General features: G+C 36.1%; 1 protein-coding gene across 5 annotated transcripts in view; it reads left to right on the top strand.

The window, feature by feature from the left end:
- Positions 1 to 13654, top strand: part of Fgf13 (fibroblast growth factor 13) — a 516319-nt gene extending 502665 nt beyond the window's left edge. For all 5 annotated transcript variants that reach the window (XM_058576056.1, XM_058576057.1, XM_046435342.2 and 2 more), the window contains 2 exons: positions 10538 to 10736; positions 12265 to 13654. In XM_058576056.1, the coding sequence (XP_058432039.1) occupies positions 10538 to 10736; positions 12265 to 12401 (336 nt within the window). In that variant the 3' untranslated portion in view covers positions 12402 to 13654. The remainder of the gene's footprint in view (positions 1 to 10537; positions 10737 to 12264) is intronic.
- The last annotated feature ends 6049 nt before the right edge of the window (positions 13655 to 19703 follow it).

Here is a 19703-nt window from a genome sequence, read left to right as displayed (position 1 = left end):
TAAAAAAAATAACTTGATGCTTACACAGTCTCCCTGGAACATAGTTCTTTCTTTAACGTATACATAAAATATTAAAATCACACATATTAGTGGAGTACCATATAATGTTTCAATTCAAGTACACATTGTGTAATGTTTAAATCAGGTTAAACATTATCTCTTCAAGCATCAATTTTATGGAGAAAACATTAAGAACCCTTTCTTCTAGCTTTTTGAAATGTGTAGTTTGTTCCTATCTTTAATCACCCTACTGTAAAATAGCACACCAGAATCTCTTTCTCCTATGTCATTGTAATTTAGTGCCCATTGATCAATGTTTCATCACTCCCCCTGCCTTCTGCTTTGCCCACAATTCCACTAGTAGCCATTCCCTTCTAGTAGCCACCATACCACTCTCAACTTCTATGAGGTCTATGTTTTTAACATTCCACATGAGTGAGATAATATGGTACTTGTCTTTTTGTGCTTGGCTTATTTCACTTAACGTAGTGATCTGCACTTGCATCCATGTTGTTGCAACTGGCAGGGTTTCATGGTTTATGGCAAAATGGTCTTTCTTTGTGTATATGTGCCAAATTGTCTTTATCCAGTCATCATTTGATGGACACTAAGATTATTCCCATTTACTGGTTAATGTGAATATTGCTGCAATCAATGTGGGAGGGCAGACCTCTCTTTGACATGCTGGTTTTATTTCCTTTGGGTACATACCCAGTAGTGGGATTGCTGGGTCATATGGTAGATCAATTTTTATTTTTTTGAGGAATTTCCTTACTGTTTTCTATGGTGGCTCTATTAATTTACATTGCTATCACAGTGTGCAAGATTTGCCTTTTCTCTACCTCCTCACAAGTACTTGTTTTTTGTCTTTTCAATAGAAGCCATTCTTACTAAAGTGAGGTGATATTTCATAGTGGTTTGGGTTTGCATTTTCTTGATGATTAATAATGTCGAGACTTTTTCATATACCAATTGGCCATTTATTTATATGTCTTCTTTTGAGAAATGGCTGTTCATGTCTATTGCCCATTTAGAAATTGGTTACTTGGTTTTTGCTATTGAGTTTTTGGAGCTCCTTACATATTCTGGATATCACTTCCTTGTCAGATATATAGTTTGCAAATATTTTTCCTACTCTGTAGGCTGTTTCTTCATTCTGATGATTGCTTTCTTTGTTGTGCAGAAACTTTAGTTTGATGGAATCCCATTTTTCTATTTTTGCTTTTATTTTCTTTGCTTTTGGGGTCTTATAAAATAAAATCCTTGGCCATTCCCATCTCCTAAATATTTCCATTATGTTTTCTTCTAGTGGTTTCATAATTTCAGGTCTTTTATTTAATTATTTAATCCATTTGAGTTGATTTTTGTTACTGGTGAGGGAGTATAGTTTCTTTCTTCTATATGAATATCCAATTTTCCCAGCACTATTTATTGAAAAGGATGGCCTTTTTCAATGTACGTTCTTAGACCCTTTGTCAAAAATAAATTGGCCATCAATGGCTGTGTTTACTTCTAGGCTCTCTATTCAGAATACCATTGGCATTTTGATAGAGTTTTCATAAATGTATAGATCATTTTAGGGGACATTGAATTCTTTTTCATATAATTCACTATTAGTGAACAGTAATGCTACTGACTCCTGTATGTTGATTTTATATCTTACAAGATTGCTGCATTCATTTATTAGTCTACCATTTTTGTGGAATATTTGGAATATTCTATCTGTAGAATCGTATTATCTGCAAAAGTGATGGTTTTGTTTCTTCATTTCCAATTTGGATGACCTTTATTTCTTTCTCTCGCCTTATTGCTTTGGCTAGGAGTTCCAATTCTCTTTTGAACAAAAGTGATGTAAGTGGGCATCCTGTCTTGATCCAGATCTTAGAAAGCTTTTAGTTTTTCCCGTTCAGCATAATGTTAGCTGTTGGCTTATTATATATGGCCTTTATTTTATTGCATAGGCTCCTTCTATACCTAATTTTTTCAGGGTTTTTAAAATCATGAGATGTTATATTTAATCAAATGAATTTTCTGCATCTTTTGAGATCATCATATGTTTTTTGTCCTTCATTCTGTTGCTGTGGTTTATCAAGATTATTGATTTGCATATGTTGAACCATGTTTGCATCCCTGGGATGAATTTCATTTGATCATGGTGAGCATCTATTTAATGTATTGTTGGATTCTGTTTGTTAGCATTTTGTTGAGGATTTTTACATCTGTATCCATCAACCATATTGGATAGTAGTTTTCTTTCTTGTTGTGTCCTTGTCTGTTTCTGATATTAGGGTAATGCTGGCCTCATAGAATGTGTTTGGAGGAATTTTTCCCCTTCAATTTTTTGGAATGATTTAAGAAGATTGTTATTAGATCTACAAGTGTTTGATAGAACTCATCAGTGAAGCCATCTGGTCCTGAGCTTTTCCTTGATGAGATACTTTTTATTACTGATTCAGTCTTACTTATTATTGGTCAATTCAGGTTTTCTATTTATTCATGATTCAGTCTTGATAAGGTGTATATATCCCAAAATTTGTCCAGTTCTTCTAGGTTACTAAGCTTGTTGGCATGCAATTATTCATAAAAATCTAATGATTATCTGTATTTCTGTGTTGTCGATATAATATCTTCTTATTCATTTCTGATCTTATTGATTTAAGGCTTCTCTTTTAGGATAGATAAGTGTTCATCAGTTTCATGTTTTCTTTCAAAGAACTAGCTCTTCAATTCATTAATCTTTTGTGATTTTTAGTCTCTTTCATTTATTTCTGCTCTAATCTTTATTATTTCTTTCTTTCTGTTAATTTGGGGTTTGGTTTGTTTTAGTTTCTGGAACATATTTCATGTAAAATCATGTATTTCTTCTGCCACCTAAATGGATTGCCTAAACAATCTGTATTCTTCCAGAAAGTATGGATAGACTAACTTGCCTTCTGCCAATCACACAGCTTGAAGATATGTGGGCCATCCCTTTTTGTTACAAATATCAGCAAGCTACTTCCATTTCATACTGCACTTGCTGACCAGCTGACCAGGCTTAGAGCTAATGAGGCCTTTGGATATTTTATATATATATATATATATATATCTTTATTTTATTTATTTATTTTTATGTGGTGCTGAGGATCAAACCCAGGGCCTTGCACGTGCTAGGTGGGTGCTCTACCACTGAGCCACAACCCCAGCTTCTGGATCATATATTTTATGTCATGACAAAATAACCCTTTTAGCTCTGTAAAGCATGTATGATTTTTGTTTATTCTGTTTTCTAGCTTATTTCAGTGTGTTTATGAAAAGAAATTGCTTTTAAAAATTTGACAGACTGGATAATCTAACACATGGCCCCGTTTTACAGAAATATATAAAAATCCCAAACTATCCATTACAAAGGTCTAAATGACCTCTGGGGCTAAACTATCATGCTCTAATTCTGTTTTCAACAGACCATGGGTTGTGACAAGGCACTTCAATAGTTTATTTATTTTTGTTCATAAAGAACTAAGAGAATACAGCAGTACTGTTTTGGCATATTTTATGGGCTCAACTTAAAGTAAATTAAAATGTCTATGAAATATCTTGGAATATAAAAACACTACTAAGAAATTCCAATGTAACAATGAGGGAAAATTGCCCCATATGCATATTGTTAATTATAATTTGCACTTACTCTCAAATGCCTGCTAATTACTATGTGTACCTTTTAAGTCATTTTGCAGCAGGATATTTCATGAAGCCCATTTTAAATACCTCATTTCTTTAGTGTTGTGGCTTGAAGCACTGCAGCCATTTCAGCCTACTGCAGACAGAAATGAAAAATGAAACAAGACAAAACTGTTTTCTGGGAAGCAAGCTTGGAGGAGAACACTAAACACCAAGTGTAATTCATGTGCAGTCCTAATTTTTGGCAGAATTTATATTCTTCCATGTTAATAAAATGTATACAGGCAGACTTTTTTTTTTGTAAATTGATTCCATAGTAAAAAGAGCATTGCAAACAAAAGAGATTTTATTTATTTTGTCCTGGTTTTCTGGGCATGTATTATAAGAAGTAATCCTACATTTCATGTTTATGGAGCTTTTTATTTTCAGAGATTCTTTCACTATATCATTTCATTGGATACTTATACAAAAACCCAATAAGGTGAGCAGGACTGGTAGACTTTTTTTAACATTTTACAAAAAGCAGATGAGTAAAATTTACTTTAAATATTTGCATATCCAAAAACCAAGAGTATACATTTGTGCCTGTGTCTTGATTATGAGGGAGTGTCTTTATTCTTGCTTGCTGCTTAAGCATTAGAAAACAATGCTTTATTATTCTCTTTTCTTCTTCCTTCTCTTCCTCCCTCCCTCCCTCCATTCTTTTCCTTTAAAACAAAAATATTGAATTTATCTCTAGGCCACTTTCCTTCTTTTATTACCTATTCTTTCTGCCCTGGTAGGCAAGCTCTGTCCTTTAAAATAGCTTTCTCTATTCATTTGGAAAATTATAATGCCATATTTTACCCTTTTTTTTTGATTTATACTATTAGCTATGCTTCATAGTGTGCGCTGCCCTCAAGTATCTCATAATCTATGAATAAACCATGCACTTTTATCATGAATTAACAATTTTGCTTAGCTATAGTGTACTGGGTAAGTACTGATTCTCTCTTCCCTAACCTATCCCTTCCCATTCCTTGAACTCAATGATAATGAAGTTCATTCACATCAAATACACCCTGGGACAGAACATGAAAGCCCTGCATTTAATAATTAGTCCTGGATTTTGAGATCACTGATGGAGGACAAGCCTATACAGAGAATATAGGTAGCTACATTGTCACCCCATGGGTCTGATTTATGTTTCAAAATTCCATTTATTTATTTTTTTTACAGAGTTGAAAATCTGATTTTAATCTGCGTATGATTTTCATTAACCTGGGGAATAATTGACACACACAAGTCAAACCTCCTTAAATAACCTGCTCACTTTAAATATAGAAAATTAATCATCATCAGAACATGTATCAGAATTAGAAGAGTGACCCTTGCTATTGGCAGTAATTCTTAAATTAATTGGACGATAAGGCCATTGGAAGAGAGAAGGGGAAGGGAGGGAAGTGGGAGCATTGAAGGGAAATGTAGAATAATTAAAATGAAGAACCTGCTGGAAACAGGAAATCCATGTATTTCTAGGTTCATTATCAGAGTTTGTTAATGCTCACTCATACATCTATAAAATATTTTGTTTTCCATTTTCTGTGGTGCCTGCCTTAAAAATGTTGCATGTGCATTAAATAAAGTGTTTTGAAAAGCATCCATCTGTACCAGGATGTATGCACTTAGCATAGCATACACATATGTGAAAAGTGATTAATGTGTAATACTGTTATCACAGGCTTTCCCCTACTGTCTAAAAGCTTAGTGTTGCCATTTTGTGTATGGACCACTTGAATAGACTCTTGCTCTCTCTAGATCCAAGAGAATCAGTGCAGCTCATTTAAAAAATATTTCTTCTGGGGAAAAATATGTTAAAAGGAAACATTTACAGTCTACACAGCCATTCTCAAAGCTTCCCATCCTGCTGAGAAACAGATTTAAATGAAATTCTGGTACCTAGTAGTGGTGTCATAGCTGAAAATACAAGACCAGGGAAAAAAGGATGAAAATCTATTGTTAAGGCCTATGTTTACAAAATCACATACTTTAATCAGGAAGGTATTTAGCTTGGGTGAGTATCGTTTAATATTGGAGTTGTATTTAAGGACTGAGATAATATAAATGATATACAGATATATTCTAACTCTGGTGTTTTGGGTTATAGTTGCTGAGGGTGTAGCTACACACCCTCTGGCTGAGTGACATGGCCCTTGCTTGGCTCCCTTCAGGGAAGCCACCTTCACAGCCCATGCTTTTGACTTTCTCCAGTTGCAGCAGGCCAAAGATAACTGTGCTCCCCACATCTTACTCTCAGTGCTTGGGGCAACCCAGGGCTGTATTGCTTTTTCTGACTATAATAGAGAATAGCCCTTTGTGCTCAGGTGAATATGTTCCTGACACACCATTGACTGTTGGGGTTATTTGCACACAGGCCACATTACTGATTATGCTAATGCCTTCTTCACTTAACTCTCATAGTCTGTGTGGAGGTCTGATCTGCCCTAGAAGAGCAGCTGACGTTAACATCTGTGGCTGTAAAAATTCTCAATATGTTCTATTGATGTGTTCTATTGACATAGCAGGGTTGCAAATTGTTCCCCTTTAATAGTGTGAGCAAATTGGCAAAATAGCAGTGTTATATTTTACTCCTGGGTCCACGTGTTCCCGAACCATAGACTCCTCATTCCTTACTCAAAATATGATAATTATAACTAGCTGGTATAGATTCCATAGATAAAAGTTTCAATATTCACTAAAAAAGCAAACAAACCTTGAAGTTTAAGGGAAATAGAATAGAGACAATTATATAGAGGAAAGATATTAGAGACAAATCAATTATTCCATGAATTAAGAAGATGTTATTTCTCCCATACAGATATGCAAGGGCAGTAAATAACTTTTAAGAGAAAATTGTGTAGAAAAAGTTATAAAGCACCTTTCCTTTTTGCTCATGACAAGTAATTTCTTAGTGATTATGCAGGGAATATGGGACATTTTATTTACCTCACTTATTCATTCTAATAGGACATATTTATCTAGTGCCTATTAATTCCGGAACACAGTGATTACTTTCTTCATTCAGTCCTTCATATGTGACCACTAGGGTTCTTTCTTTCAGGGTGCTAGTGAGCATCTCCAAATCAATCAAAGTAGGTTGGTTCCTGGCATATATCTATTTAGTCTCCCCTGAATAGGACCTTTCTGGCTTGTGTCAAATTGAATTTTTATTGTTTATAGGGATCACTGCTAAGATATAAAGAGGTACAGTTGCACCCTGTCTCCTTTGGGGGACCTTTCTTGTGTAGGGTGGGATGCTCACATTTTCCACATTTGATAAAAATCAAACCTCTTCTGCCTACTCATTCTCACACTGGATGAAATGACAAGTGTCACACATAGAGAACAGAACACTCCTTTGGTTGCTTCAACATTCTTTTTTTGGCCTCATTTTCCTCTCTCTCTCTCTTTCTCTCTCTACTGAGCTTTTGAGTCCAAATTTAGCGAGGATGACTAAGAAATTTCCAGGATGTGACAGAGCATTCAGTTCATTGAATCCTTCCTTGCCATTTTCCAATAGTTGTAACAATTGCCAAGTTTTCCTCCTAATATTGTAGGTGCCATGTTATTCTTAACAGATATTAAATCACACATGTGGGATCTGCCTGTGCAATGACAGCCTGCTTCTACAGACAGCTGGTTTTATTCTATGGCATTAAGGAAATCCCTGCAGACATTTTACTGGTTGACACATCGGAGTCCTGGAATTTCCAATATTTAAATATGACTCTCTGAAATTCAAATTCTATCAACAGTAATTGAGTGGTCTAATAATCAACTGGTCTGCCATGAGCTAGACAGTAGGATCTGTCATTTTTGAGGGGAGAAGATAGATTTGGAAATAAGATGAGTTCCCCGTCATCTGTAGCTAATCATGCACATGTTTGAGTCTCAGAGCCATGTAGTCATATAGATAGAGTTTATGGGAGCCCAGGTACAGATGTAATCAGCTCTGATTGGGACAGAGTATATATGATTCCAAATTAGTCGTATTTGAGCAAGGCCTTGAATGATGAGAGGAAACCAGTAGAGAGAAAAGAGGAATGACCTTCCAAATAAAGGAAATGAATAGCATCTGGAGAAACACATATGGTTCTCTGGTGGAAGACGCTGGAAGGCATGATGGTGACTGAATAGTGGAGGATTTTAAATGCCACACTGAGTTGTTTGTCATTTGTACTATAGGCGTGGTGAAATCATCAAAATTTCCTGAGGAAGGGAACTTTGCTATAGGAAGACAAATCTGCCAGCAGAGGAAAGGCCAGTTAGGAGATTCTTACAACAGTCCAATAAAGAGATTACAAAGGCATAAACTAGAGCAGTGGCAATGAGGAAGTGAAAGTCATGGATCATGGATTGGAGAGTATGTAAATGAATGTAAAGCTTTTAGTGTAAGCAACTACCAACAGATGATTCCAATTACTAAGAGAGGAAATTTAGGGAAAGTGTAGGGAGAGTAAGTGTGACACAGTACTTCAGGTATTGTTCCTTTTCTTCTGCATTGAATTCCTACCCATCCTTCAAGGCTCAAATGAAATGACACCTTCTCTGTGAAGTTCTCCCAGGTCCCCCGGTCAGAATTAAGTCTGACTTCCTCTGTTCTCATACAATACCTATTTGATGCTTCCCTTTTGTTCTTAGGGCAGCATATCTTGTGTGTAAGTCATTTGGGTACATGCCTGACTCCTGCAAATTCATAATAAGCCATCTGGCAGGACATATTATTTACCTATGAATTTTTAGCACCACCTAAACACATGGATTATTAGAAAATGTGCATGAAATGAATGAATGAATGCTGCTATTACACAAAATGTTAAAATGTAGTTCTTTTTGAGGATCTAGCTTAGAACACAGTTATAATCTCATCTCATCATTCTGTGGTCAGCTATACATGGTTCATGAGGCTAAATGGTACCTCCCACCTTGATGATATGTTTTTCCAGCAATTTTATTTTTAAATGCTTTCTGACTCTTTATGAAAGCACAGTCCACACTGTCCAAGGATGGCAACTTTTTTAGAAATTATTTAATTCCCAACAAATTTCAGCTGTGTTCTATGCAGTTGGCCTCACCACTAGACAAAATGAGACTTCTAGTCAGATTTCTTTGTAGACATACCTTGGCTTTCCTTATGTCAAGAAATCCTACAAAGAGTTTTTCACTCTATATACAAGAGTTCTTGTATATAGAACTCTTCAGTTCCTACCATGTGACAGCTGCCCTAGAAGTACCTTTCTTCTTGAGTAGGTTGAATTTGTGTGAGTCCTCTGAGGATCTGTCAAGTACGTACCTAGGCTGCAATGTCCCACCCCTTCAGGATACTGAAATTCATGCAGTCTGGAGGCCCAGTGGGGGAGAATAAGACTGATAACTGAATGAAATAGGGTTTTTGAATTCCAAGGAAAAAAAGAGGAAAGAAAATTGTTTTGGTACTTAACTTTTAGAGAAAAGCTGAGGAATGTGCCCCTCTTTGCTGAAGTGACTTAAGTGTACTTCAGATGTACTTGCTCAACTAGTGTACAATTGCTTACAATGATATGGGGCTGGGGTTGTGGCTCAGTGGTAAAGCACTTGCCTAGTACGTGTGAGACACTGGATTCAATTCTCAGCACCACATAGAAATAAGTGAATAAAATAAAGGTCCATCAACAACTAAAAAAAATATTTTTAAAAAATGATACCTAATAAGAAAATGAAGGAAGGAGGACTATAGAGGCGATGTTTAGAAAAAAGAGAGAGGCTTACAATCCAAGGTTTAAAAATTTGGTGGTATTATCAGCAGTTATTCCTGATATCATCTAAAATATTAGCAAAAATCTGATAGCACTCCATTGGTATGTGTATCAGAGGTAGCTCAGTTGGCATTTTCTTCATTATCTTACATTCTCAGTGAACACTTTGCTACTCTCTGAATTACTTACAGATTAAAAGCTGCTTTTCATTTATTAAACTTAGAAATGGTCATTTGTAATGGCTGTTTATTGTATGCATGCATGTGTACATGGGTACACATACACTAAAAAAGAGGCTATTTTTTGGTTTCTTTTTTTTTTTTCTACCCGATAAGTTCTTGTGGCTTTGTACGGCCCAGTCCAAAGAAAACATGGCCAAGTACATGACAGAAAATCGCATTCCAGGGTTCAGAGTCTCCTGGGTTGCTCTCTCATGTCTGCTTGTAGAATTACTGTAAATTCCTTGCTTCTATATTGATCTGCTTGTAAATGTACTATAAGGCAAGGATGGGGTGGGGGGATTTTTTTTTCTTTTTAAAGTCAAGGTCCAATGATCTAAAAAATCAATTTAGTTTGTCTTAAAGTAAAAGGTAGCCTTTTTTGTAGCATCCTTTTAGAAATATAGGCAGTCAGCATTGTAACACAGGTTTCTGCCTCAGGCAACTGACAACCATAGTGTATAATAACTTGAGAATCCATGAAAATTAAGTACAAATACTGAGTGTTTATTTTCTCATATTTATTCTTGAACGGAGCAAAGCTCCACAGTATAGCTTTATATTGGTCGTTTCAAAATTTGGCTCTTTTATTTGTCCAATATATTATACTTACGTGGTTACTTCTCATTTCCCCATTACCTATTACAAAGAGAACTAATCATTGATCAGTAGCACTTTCACTTAGGTCTTTTCCTAAAGCATCATGTGAAATGTTATTTATAGTCTATTGGTTTCCAATGATAATAGTTTATGCTACTAAAATAGACAGCAGTCATACAAGCTTTAACAAAGTATGTCCTAAACCCCCGAAAGGTGATTCAAGTTATTCTACATGAAATTCATAGCTACAAATATTGAGATTTTGGTTATTTACTTTTGTTGCAGGAACATTTCACACCTGAGTGCAAATTCAAAGAATCGGTGTTTGAAAATTATTATGTGACCTATTCGTCGATGATATACCGTCAGCAGCAGTCAGGCCGAGGGTGGTATCTGGGTCTGAACAAAGAAGGAGAGATCATGAAAGGCAACCATGTGAAGAAGAACAAGCCTGCAGCTCATTTTCTGCCCAAACCACTAAAAGGTAAAGTTGATATTGTAGGAGCTATGGGTTATAGTACAAAAAATATTAATTTAACTTGATTCTTTATTATACTTTTGAAAGTTTGATAAAAACTTTGAGAAATTTTTTTATGTTAAGGCATTTATACATAGAGTTACATTTTATAGTACTCAAAACATTAGGACAATAATGAAAAAGTCACAAAAATATTAAGGCAATGTTAGGTAGTCTCCTGATTTTTTCCATTGTACATCTACATCAGTAACTCCTAGTAGAAGTAGCTATATTGCTAACTCAGGAAAGTTAAGAGCCCCAAATTATACCAAAAGGGTAACTACAAAGAAACATAGATGTTAAAAATGTGCACATACTTAACACTTATCAGATATCTCCTGAGGGTCCTTTCTAAGACCCAACAATATGGTCCCAAGAATTTTCACTTATAGATTTGTTTCCAGTCATTACTAGCAGATTAATAGCAAATTGGAAAGGCAAAAGTTAGGAATTGGCTATGGAACACAGGGATACTAGAAGTAGTGAGATATGTTAAAGAAGGCATAGAAAATGCAGATCAAAGAGAAGATTTCAAAGAAGTTATCCAGACTGGGATTAGAATAAGAATTTAAAGTAGGGGCACAATGATGCCACCCCCATTGAAATCAGCATATCATTATGTTTTACAACACATTTTCTGGAGCCAGACTTCCTGGGTACAAGTCCTGGCTTTACTTTTACTAACTAATGGTCTTAAAAAGGTTATTTATCAGTGTGTACCTCAAGTTCATCTGTAAAGTATGAGTAAGAGTATTTATGCCATAGGAATCTTACCTAGATTAAATGAGATAATTCATGTGAAGAATTCAGAACAGCATCTAGCATGTCATGTTTTACAAGTATAAGCTAGTACTGCTATTTACAATCCAACAGTAGCAATTGCTACCATTTACTGCACCAAGAAATATGGTAATAGACTCTTGGAGAATTTCATTCTAAGTATGATAGAAATCGGTATTTTAAGATGTTTTAAACTTTAATATTTGGCTTGCACAGTATGCTGTAGATCATATTTAAACTTCTAAGAGCTTTATTAAATGCATTTTTCATCAATCCTCTCATATATAAACATAAGTGATAGAAGTTAGGCATTAAAATTCTTGACACACTACTGCATCAAGACCAGATTTCGCTTCATCTGATTGCATCCACTCTGTAATGAGGACTTGAAACCAGCATTTTTCATGTTTGGCCAGAAGAACAGTTGGCCAATGTGGAGTGATATGCCCAGTTTTTTTTTTTTTCCCTTTTTTTTTAGTTATTTCTGTATTGACAAATGAAACTGTATATATTTTTCATGGACAAGATATTTTGAAATGTATCCATTGTGGAATAACTACATTTAGCTAATTAGCGTATCTATTGCCTTGCATAGCATGCATATTCTTTTTGTGGTGAGAACACTTAACATCTATTCTCTTAGCAATTTTCAAAGCTACAATACATTGATGTGCTGATTTGAAGGCCTTTTACATGATCTTTATGTGCATTTCAGTGGCCATGTACAAGGAGCCATCACTACATGATCTCACGGAGTTCTCTCGATCTGGAAGTGGGACCCCAACCAAGAGCAGAAGTGTCTCCGGAGTGCTGAACGGAGGCAAATCCATGAGCCACAATGAATCAACGTAGCCAGTGAGGGCAAAACAAGGGCTCTGTAACAGAACCTTACCTCCAGGTGCTGTTGAATTCTTCTAGCAGTCCTTCACCCAAAAGTTCAAATTTGTCAGTGACATTTACCAAACAAACAGGCAGAGTTCACTATTCTATCTGCCATTAGACCTTCTAATCATCCATACTAAAGCCCCGTAATTGAGATAAAGCTTGTGCAAAAGAATGCCAAGCATTATCAATGAACTAAACCTGGGAGAAGGACTGCCAAATTTTCTCACAATCTCACGTATACGTTGGAGATGACAACCAAAAATATTTCACAGCACTAACGCTGATCAAAATTTGCTCTCCAACCAAGAAAATTTAAAAGACCACAATTGTTCTTCAAAAACAAAACAAAACAAAATTAACCGCTTAAATGTTTTGTAGGGGCAAACAAAATTATGTGAACAGTGTTGTTTTCTTGGCTTAATGTTTTCTATCTATGCTTCATTCAACTGTACTCTTTACTTTCATATAGCGCAACTTTATGGTTTCTGAATTCAATGGTTCTATTGACTCTGTGTCACCTAATCCAAATCAACCAAATTCAGGGTTGAATCTGAATTGGCATCTCAGGCTCAAGGTAACAGTGTTCTTGTGATTTTACCAATTATTTTATTTAGATTTGTAGTATTCTGGTCAAGTTCTTGTGCTGTACTTTGTGAGTAGAAATTAAGTTATATTGTCAACCCTGGTCAGTAAAGATAACTTTAAAAAAAAGAATATCCTTAAGTGTAGATTTCTCTTAATTCCATTTGTGTATCATGTTAAACTATTGTTGTGGCTTCTTGTGTAAGACAGGAACTGTGGAAATGTGATGTTGTCTTTTGTGTTGTTAACATAAGAAAAGTCTTCTCTGTATATGTACAAGTCCTCCTGTCATTGTATTTGGCACGTGAATATTGTGAACAAGGAAATGTTAAGACTGGTTACCCCTAAACAACATATATTATACCTGCTACTGGAAAAGTGTTTAAGACTTAGCTAGGTTTCCATTTAGATCTTCATATCTGTTGCATGGAAGAAAGTTGGAATCTTGGCATAGAGTTGCATGATATGTAAGATTTTGTGCATTAATAATTGTTAAAATCTGTGTTCCAAAAGTGAACATAGCATGTACAGGCAGTTTTCTGTCCTGTGCACAAAAAGTAAAAAAAAAGTTGTTTAATATTTGTTGTTGTATACCCAAATACGCACCGAATAAACTCTTTATATTCATTCAAAGAAGATTATCCTTCAACATATATTTATTGAGTATCCATTAGGTGTCATTAACTATATTAGAAATGGGAGTTAAACACTGAATTATGTAGATAAATTCAATGTCCTCAGATAATCTACAGTCTAGACATTCATATTAACAGGTTCAATCTTTCAAGTACATTTATTGGACTTACTTAGCGTTCATATTGGTACAAGGAAATCTCATTCCCATTCAGCAATCAAATTACACAAAATAGATCTGTGCTCTAGTAGTCTTTCTACCATTTACAGTGTCATATCCCCTGTCTGTTTCTCAGTTCTCACCTCTGTAGAGGGAATACACAGGACTAAATATCTGAAGTTCTTCTCATCTCTGAGAGCTGAAGGAAAACATTGTTTGGTGTTGATCTCTTTCACCTCATTCCCACAAGCTGCCACTGCCTGACCATGAATTCTTTGGGAATTATCGATATATGAAGGTGTTTCAGTCAGCTTTTTCACTGCTATGACTAAAGGACCTGACCAAAACAATCGTAGAGGGGGAAAAGTTATTTGGAGGCTCACAGTTTCAGAAGTCTCAGTCCATAGATGACAGGCTCCATTCCTTGGGGCTCAAGGTGAGGCAGGACATCATGGTGGAAGAGTGGGGCAGAGGGAAGCAGCTCACATCATGGTGATCAAGAAGCAGAGAGAGATAGACTGCACCCTCCAGATACAAAATATATACCCAAAGCCATGCTCCAATTCCCCCCTCCTCCAGCCACACCCTACCACTTCAGTTACCACTCAGTTAATCCCTCCCTATCAGGGGATTAAATCAATGATTGGGATAAGGCTTTCACAACCCAGTCCTTTCTCCTCTGAACCTTCTTACACATTGTCTCACATGTGAGCTTTTAGAAGACACCTCACATCCAAACCATGACAGAAGGGAAGAATAGTAGACCAGATAAAACATAATTGTGTTCAGGGCATACACAAAATAGTAACTGTGGCCCAAGCAGCATTGTTTTGCAAGGCCAGGGGGCTGCCCATTCCCAAGATGTACATTCAGCGCAAACTCCCAACCCAATCCAGCCCAGCCTAGCCCAGTGACCTGGAGATTCCATTTTAAGTCCTACTCATCCTGACTTAGCTCTAAAGCACACCTGTATTTAGTGAGGCTGCCTATATTGGACTCAGAAACCTTTGCCACATGATAGAAACACCAGTAGCCTCTCACTTGTTCCCCATTCCCCCTTTACGTCTTAATAATTTTCAACCAATAAAACAGCACACCATCAAGAACTTTAAGATTTCTTTATTGACTATTATGAGGTTGCTGGTTTTGCTCTTTCATTGCTCAGGAAAACTGTAGGCATGCTGGTAATTAGCAAGTTAGCACTTCGGTGTCTCAGGGAAACCTGACATAAATAGGAAAGAATGAAAATATCGAAGAATACTTTGTTCCTAGTATTCTTTTTAAGCTGCCTCAAGTTGTTTTTAAAAGAAGGAGGTACTTAAACAAATCAATAAAAATTTCTCAAAGAAACTTATCTGTAAGTGATGACACCACTTTCACACACCTCCCTTGGTCACACACATGCACACATCATGGCAGAAAATATTAGTCCTACCATATCCTTGGTGAAAGACAAAAGATTCTGTAGTCAAATAGTTTTGGAAAACACTACAATATCACCTGGAAGATTTATAAGACTCAGATTGCTGGACTGACTTCCAGAGCTTCTGATTGAGTAGGTCTGACATAGGCCCAAGACTTAGCATTTCTAACAAGTTCCCAGGTGATGCTGAGACTGTTGATCCTGAGGAACGACACTTTGACAACCATTGGCATACACTCTTCCCTTCCTCAGATTTAAAGTGTACATTAAAACTGGGCATGGTGGTTCATGCCTGGGATCCTAGCAACTTTAGAGGCTAGGATCTTTAATTAAGTCATAGGATCACAAGTTCCAGGGCAGCCTGCGCAATTGAGCAAGACCTTGTCTTAAAACAAACAAACAAAAAAGACAGGAGATATTGAAGACCTAGTAAGAAAAAAAGTAAACTTTCTTGTAAAAATGAAGTGTGCATTAGCACATATTCTGAGGGAGAAAAAACATGTTGAAGAGCTCTGCTTAACTTGGTGAAATGCTGAGATAAACAAATCTGTACATAAAGCTATATAAGGATTGGGCATACATAGTACCAATTAACACTGGAGTGCAGACTTCAAAACCTTTGTGGGTATCTGAACTACCTATGGTCATTTTAATTTTTCTGCATTTTTATGCTTGGGTGGAAATCTCCTGAATATGATTTCTACCAAAGCTTGAAAACAATTGTTCTGTGGCATAGCACTTGACCACACATTATAAAGAATATCCATGTCTCTACCAGCAGTCACTTCAAAACAACATACACTTTTTCTATTCTGTTTCTCAAAATACCTCCAACCTCTATTCAAAGCCACTTCTACATTTTAAGTATTGATTATAGCAGGATCCTATTGCTGCCACAAAAAAATCTATACAAGGATATGGCAGTGCCATAATACATGATCATTTCCAATTACAGAAACAACTTGTGAATTGTAGTTAGGGAAGGCCACTAGGACTCCATATTTACAAGGACAGCATGACATGCTTTCACTGTTCTGTCCACAAAGATGTGGTCCGTGGTTTGACTTCATGCATTTAGCTACCTTAGAATGAAAACACCTAGCTGCCATGCTCTGACCCTAGGCATTCCCCTTCTCTTTAATAAGACTGCTACAAGCTATTGTATACTCAAAAATATATGTCTCTAAATTTGGACTGTTCTTTATGAGAGAGAGAGAGAGAGAGAGAGGGAGGAAGGGAGGGAGGAAGGAAGGAAGGAAGGAGAAAGAAAGAGTTCCACCTTAAATGTAAAAGCACTGGGGAATAATTCTTTCCTGAACCACATCCTGGGTCATTTTAATCTCTAAACACCATACCATTATTTAGAGTTTGATTTGGATTTGTTGCATAGAAAACTATCTATGCAAAATCAGCTCTTTTGCTAATATCTCATGAGTACAAATGTCTGGTCTTTCTCATCACATTTATGCTAATGAATGCAGAAAAGTATACATCGCATCATTTGGGGGGACATTACAACTTCTATGTGGGTATTTTTGGTATTTACATGTATTATGAAATGGGGGTTTCATTTGAACACATGGACTCAAGTAATTCTACCCCAGCTCCTTGAGTAGCTGGGACTACAAGTTCAGGTCACCATGCTTGGTTTTCTATGTGGACATTCTCAAAGATGTTTGTAAAAGCTGTAATTCTGTCATCATGCAGGAAGTTTTTGTAGAACATACAATATGGATGATTTTCACTTTAGAATTCTAAACTGACCAAATAACACTTCAATTTCTCCTTTTTATTAGTTTTTGTTTCACTCTGCCTCTTGTCTTTCATATAAACATTTCTCCCCCACTCTCTCTCTCCTCTCTCTCTCTCTCTCTCTCTCTCTCTCTCTCTCTCTCTCTCTCTCACACACACACACACACACACACACGTGTACAAACACAGATGTGCCTCCTAAAGTTTGCAGAGATGCTTTGTTCTGGAAAGATGACCATGTGTTTATTCAGTAGGGACACGAGAACAGCCAGATTAGAAATCCAGGGATCTCAAGCTTCAGAAGCTGACCTGGCAGTTATGACACATGTCTTCTGCACACTAAGGAATTTTGCCTGGGTATGCCTCACAACATGCTAGTATGTCTGCACATTTTGTACTCTAAATAATTGTGTGCATTCATAATAATGTTTTTGATGCTGTGTAAGGTTAACAATTAGAGTTAAAATGTACGGAGCGATGCTTTGGTAAAAACTCTGTTTCTTTGAATCAATGGCTCAGCTTGTTGGCACTGTGGGTATTTATTAATTCATAAAATGTTGCTGCATGGCATGTTACCAAGGCTGGATAAAGCATTCACACAAAGATAAATGGGTTGAGGCTGAGTCAATCTCATAGCAAAAGAGAGATTCTGGGTTCAGCAACAGGGGGATTTTGTAAGGATTAATCTCCTTACTGAGACTAATAAAGTGGGACTATAATTGGAATTAACCATTCAGTTCTTCACACATGAAAAACTCTGTGTCACTCATACCCTTATACAAACAGGATGTTTACAATCCAAGCATTCTTTTCTTTAAAAATCTTAAAACCAGAATGAATTAGTTCTCAAAGACTATCTACTCTTGTAATGTAAAATAGCTGAACAAAACATCTTGAACAGCGTTTGAGTTTCAAGGATCTTAACATTTCAAAGTACATGACCATTACATTCACAAACATATTATGTTTTGGTACAAAATACTGCCATATAGTGTGTGTGTGTGTGTGTGTGTTATGGAGCAAGGCACTACATAATTCTTGTTACCTCCTACTCTCAGGGAGGTGTGGCTACAGAGAGCTTCAAAAGTCCTTGGAGTCACATCAGTAAGTAAAATACCATGTGGCTCAACTGTGCTGGAAACAAAATGCATAGGTTCTGCTTTCTACAAACTCTCAGTCTAGAGTGTTCAGTAGACATACTGAGGGTATGATAAATGCTATACAACTGTTGGATGTATAATATAAAAAGACTGAATATGTGTGCCAGTGATAGCACAAGGGGGAAGGGAACAGATATGTAGGAACGAACTTTTCATATGCTACCAAGTTCATTATTAATCTAAAATACAGCATTGATTGGAATTCTGAGGGTAAGCACTAAAACTTTGAAAATGTAGCAAGAAGTGACAAGGAAATTAAAGTCATACAGTAAAAATAGCCATTTAAGACAAAAATCGACAGTAACAAAGGTGCAGAGGGACAAAAAAGATATGACATAGAAAACAGCAAAATGGCAGATGTCAGTTCTACCATATTAGTAATGACCTTAAAAATAAATGAATTGGCTATCCCACTACTGAATATATATTTAATGGAAATGAAATAACTTTCTGAAAATGACATCTTCATAGCCATGTTTATTGCAGCACTATTCATAATAGCCAAGATATGGACTTGACAGAGCTATACATCAATGGGAAAATGGATAAAGGATGTAGCATATGTACACAGTGGGATACTGTTCAACAATAAAAAAGAATTAAACCCTGTCATTTGTGGCATGCAGAAATAACTGGAGGACATTATGTTAAGTGAAATAATTCAGGCAAAGAGAAACAAGTACTGCATATTCTCTATCATATAATAGAAGATTTAATTTTATTTCAGAGAAATGTAGACTTGAATAATGATTATTAGAGGCTAAGAAGGGCAAGGGGAGGGGAGATAGAGGAAGGTTGGATAACAGGTACCAAATACAATTAGATAAGAATGATAAGTTCCAGGGCTGGGGTTGTGGCTCAGTGGTAGAGCACTTGCCTAGCACACGTGAGGCTTTGGGTTCAATCCTCAGCACCACATAAAAATGAAGTAAAGACATTGTGTTCATCTGCAACTAAAAAAAAATAAATATTAAAAAGAATGATAAGTTCTGTTGTTCTACAACACAATAGGGTGACTACAGTGCACAACAATTTATTACATAGCTGATAAAGAACTAAAAGTGAAGAGTTTTAAGGTTTCCAATACAAAGGAATGCTAAATGTTGAAAGAGATAGAAATGCTAATTACAGACTTGATCATTACATATTCTATATATACATGTATCAAATTATCACATTGTACCACATGAATATGTACCATTGCCATGTGTCAATCAAAAAATTTTAAAATAAATGGATTGGACATGGCACTGAATGCACAGATAACAAGAAGAAAATAGGTAAGTTGTATTCATCAAAAATAAAAATGTGAAAAAATAGAGTTTCAGTGTGAGAATATAAAAAAAGTTCTGGAAGTGGAGAAGGGTGATAATTGTATAACGATAGAAACATATTAACGGAAGTAAATTGTACAGTTTAAAATATTTAAAGTGATAACTTAAATTGTATATTTTTCCACAATCAAAAATAAATGGAGGGGCTGGGCTGTGGCTCAGCAGCAGACTATTTGCCTCACACATGCGAGGCCCTGGGTTCAATCCTCAGCACCACATAAAAAT

The sequence above is a fragment of the Marmota monax genome, unplaced genomic scaffold, assembly GCF_021218885.2.
Source record: "Marmota monax isolate L192 unplaced genomic scaffold, Marmota_monax_Labrador192_F-V1.1 WCK01_AAM20220418_F8-fsc00261, whole genome shotgun sequence".
Classification (NCBI taxonomy): Eukaryota; Metazoa; Chordata; class Mammalia; order Rodentia; family Sciuridae; genus Marmota; species Marmota monax.
Note: the sequence above shows the minus strand (reverse complement) of the source record. Positions and strands in the feature narration are given on the sequence as shown.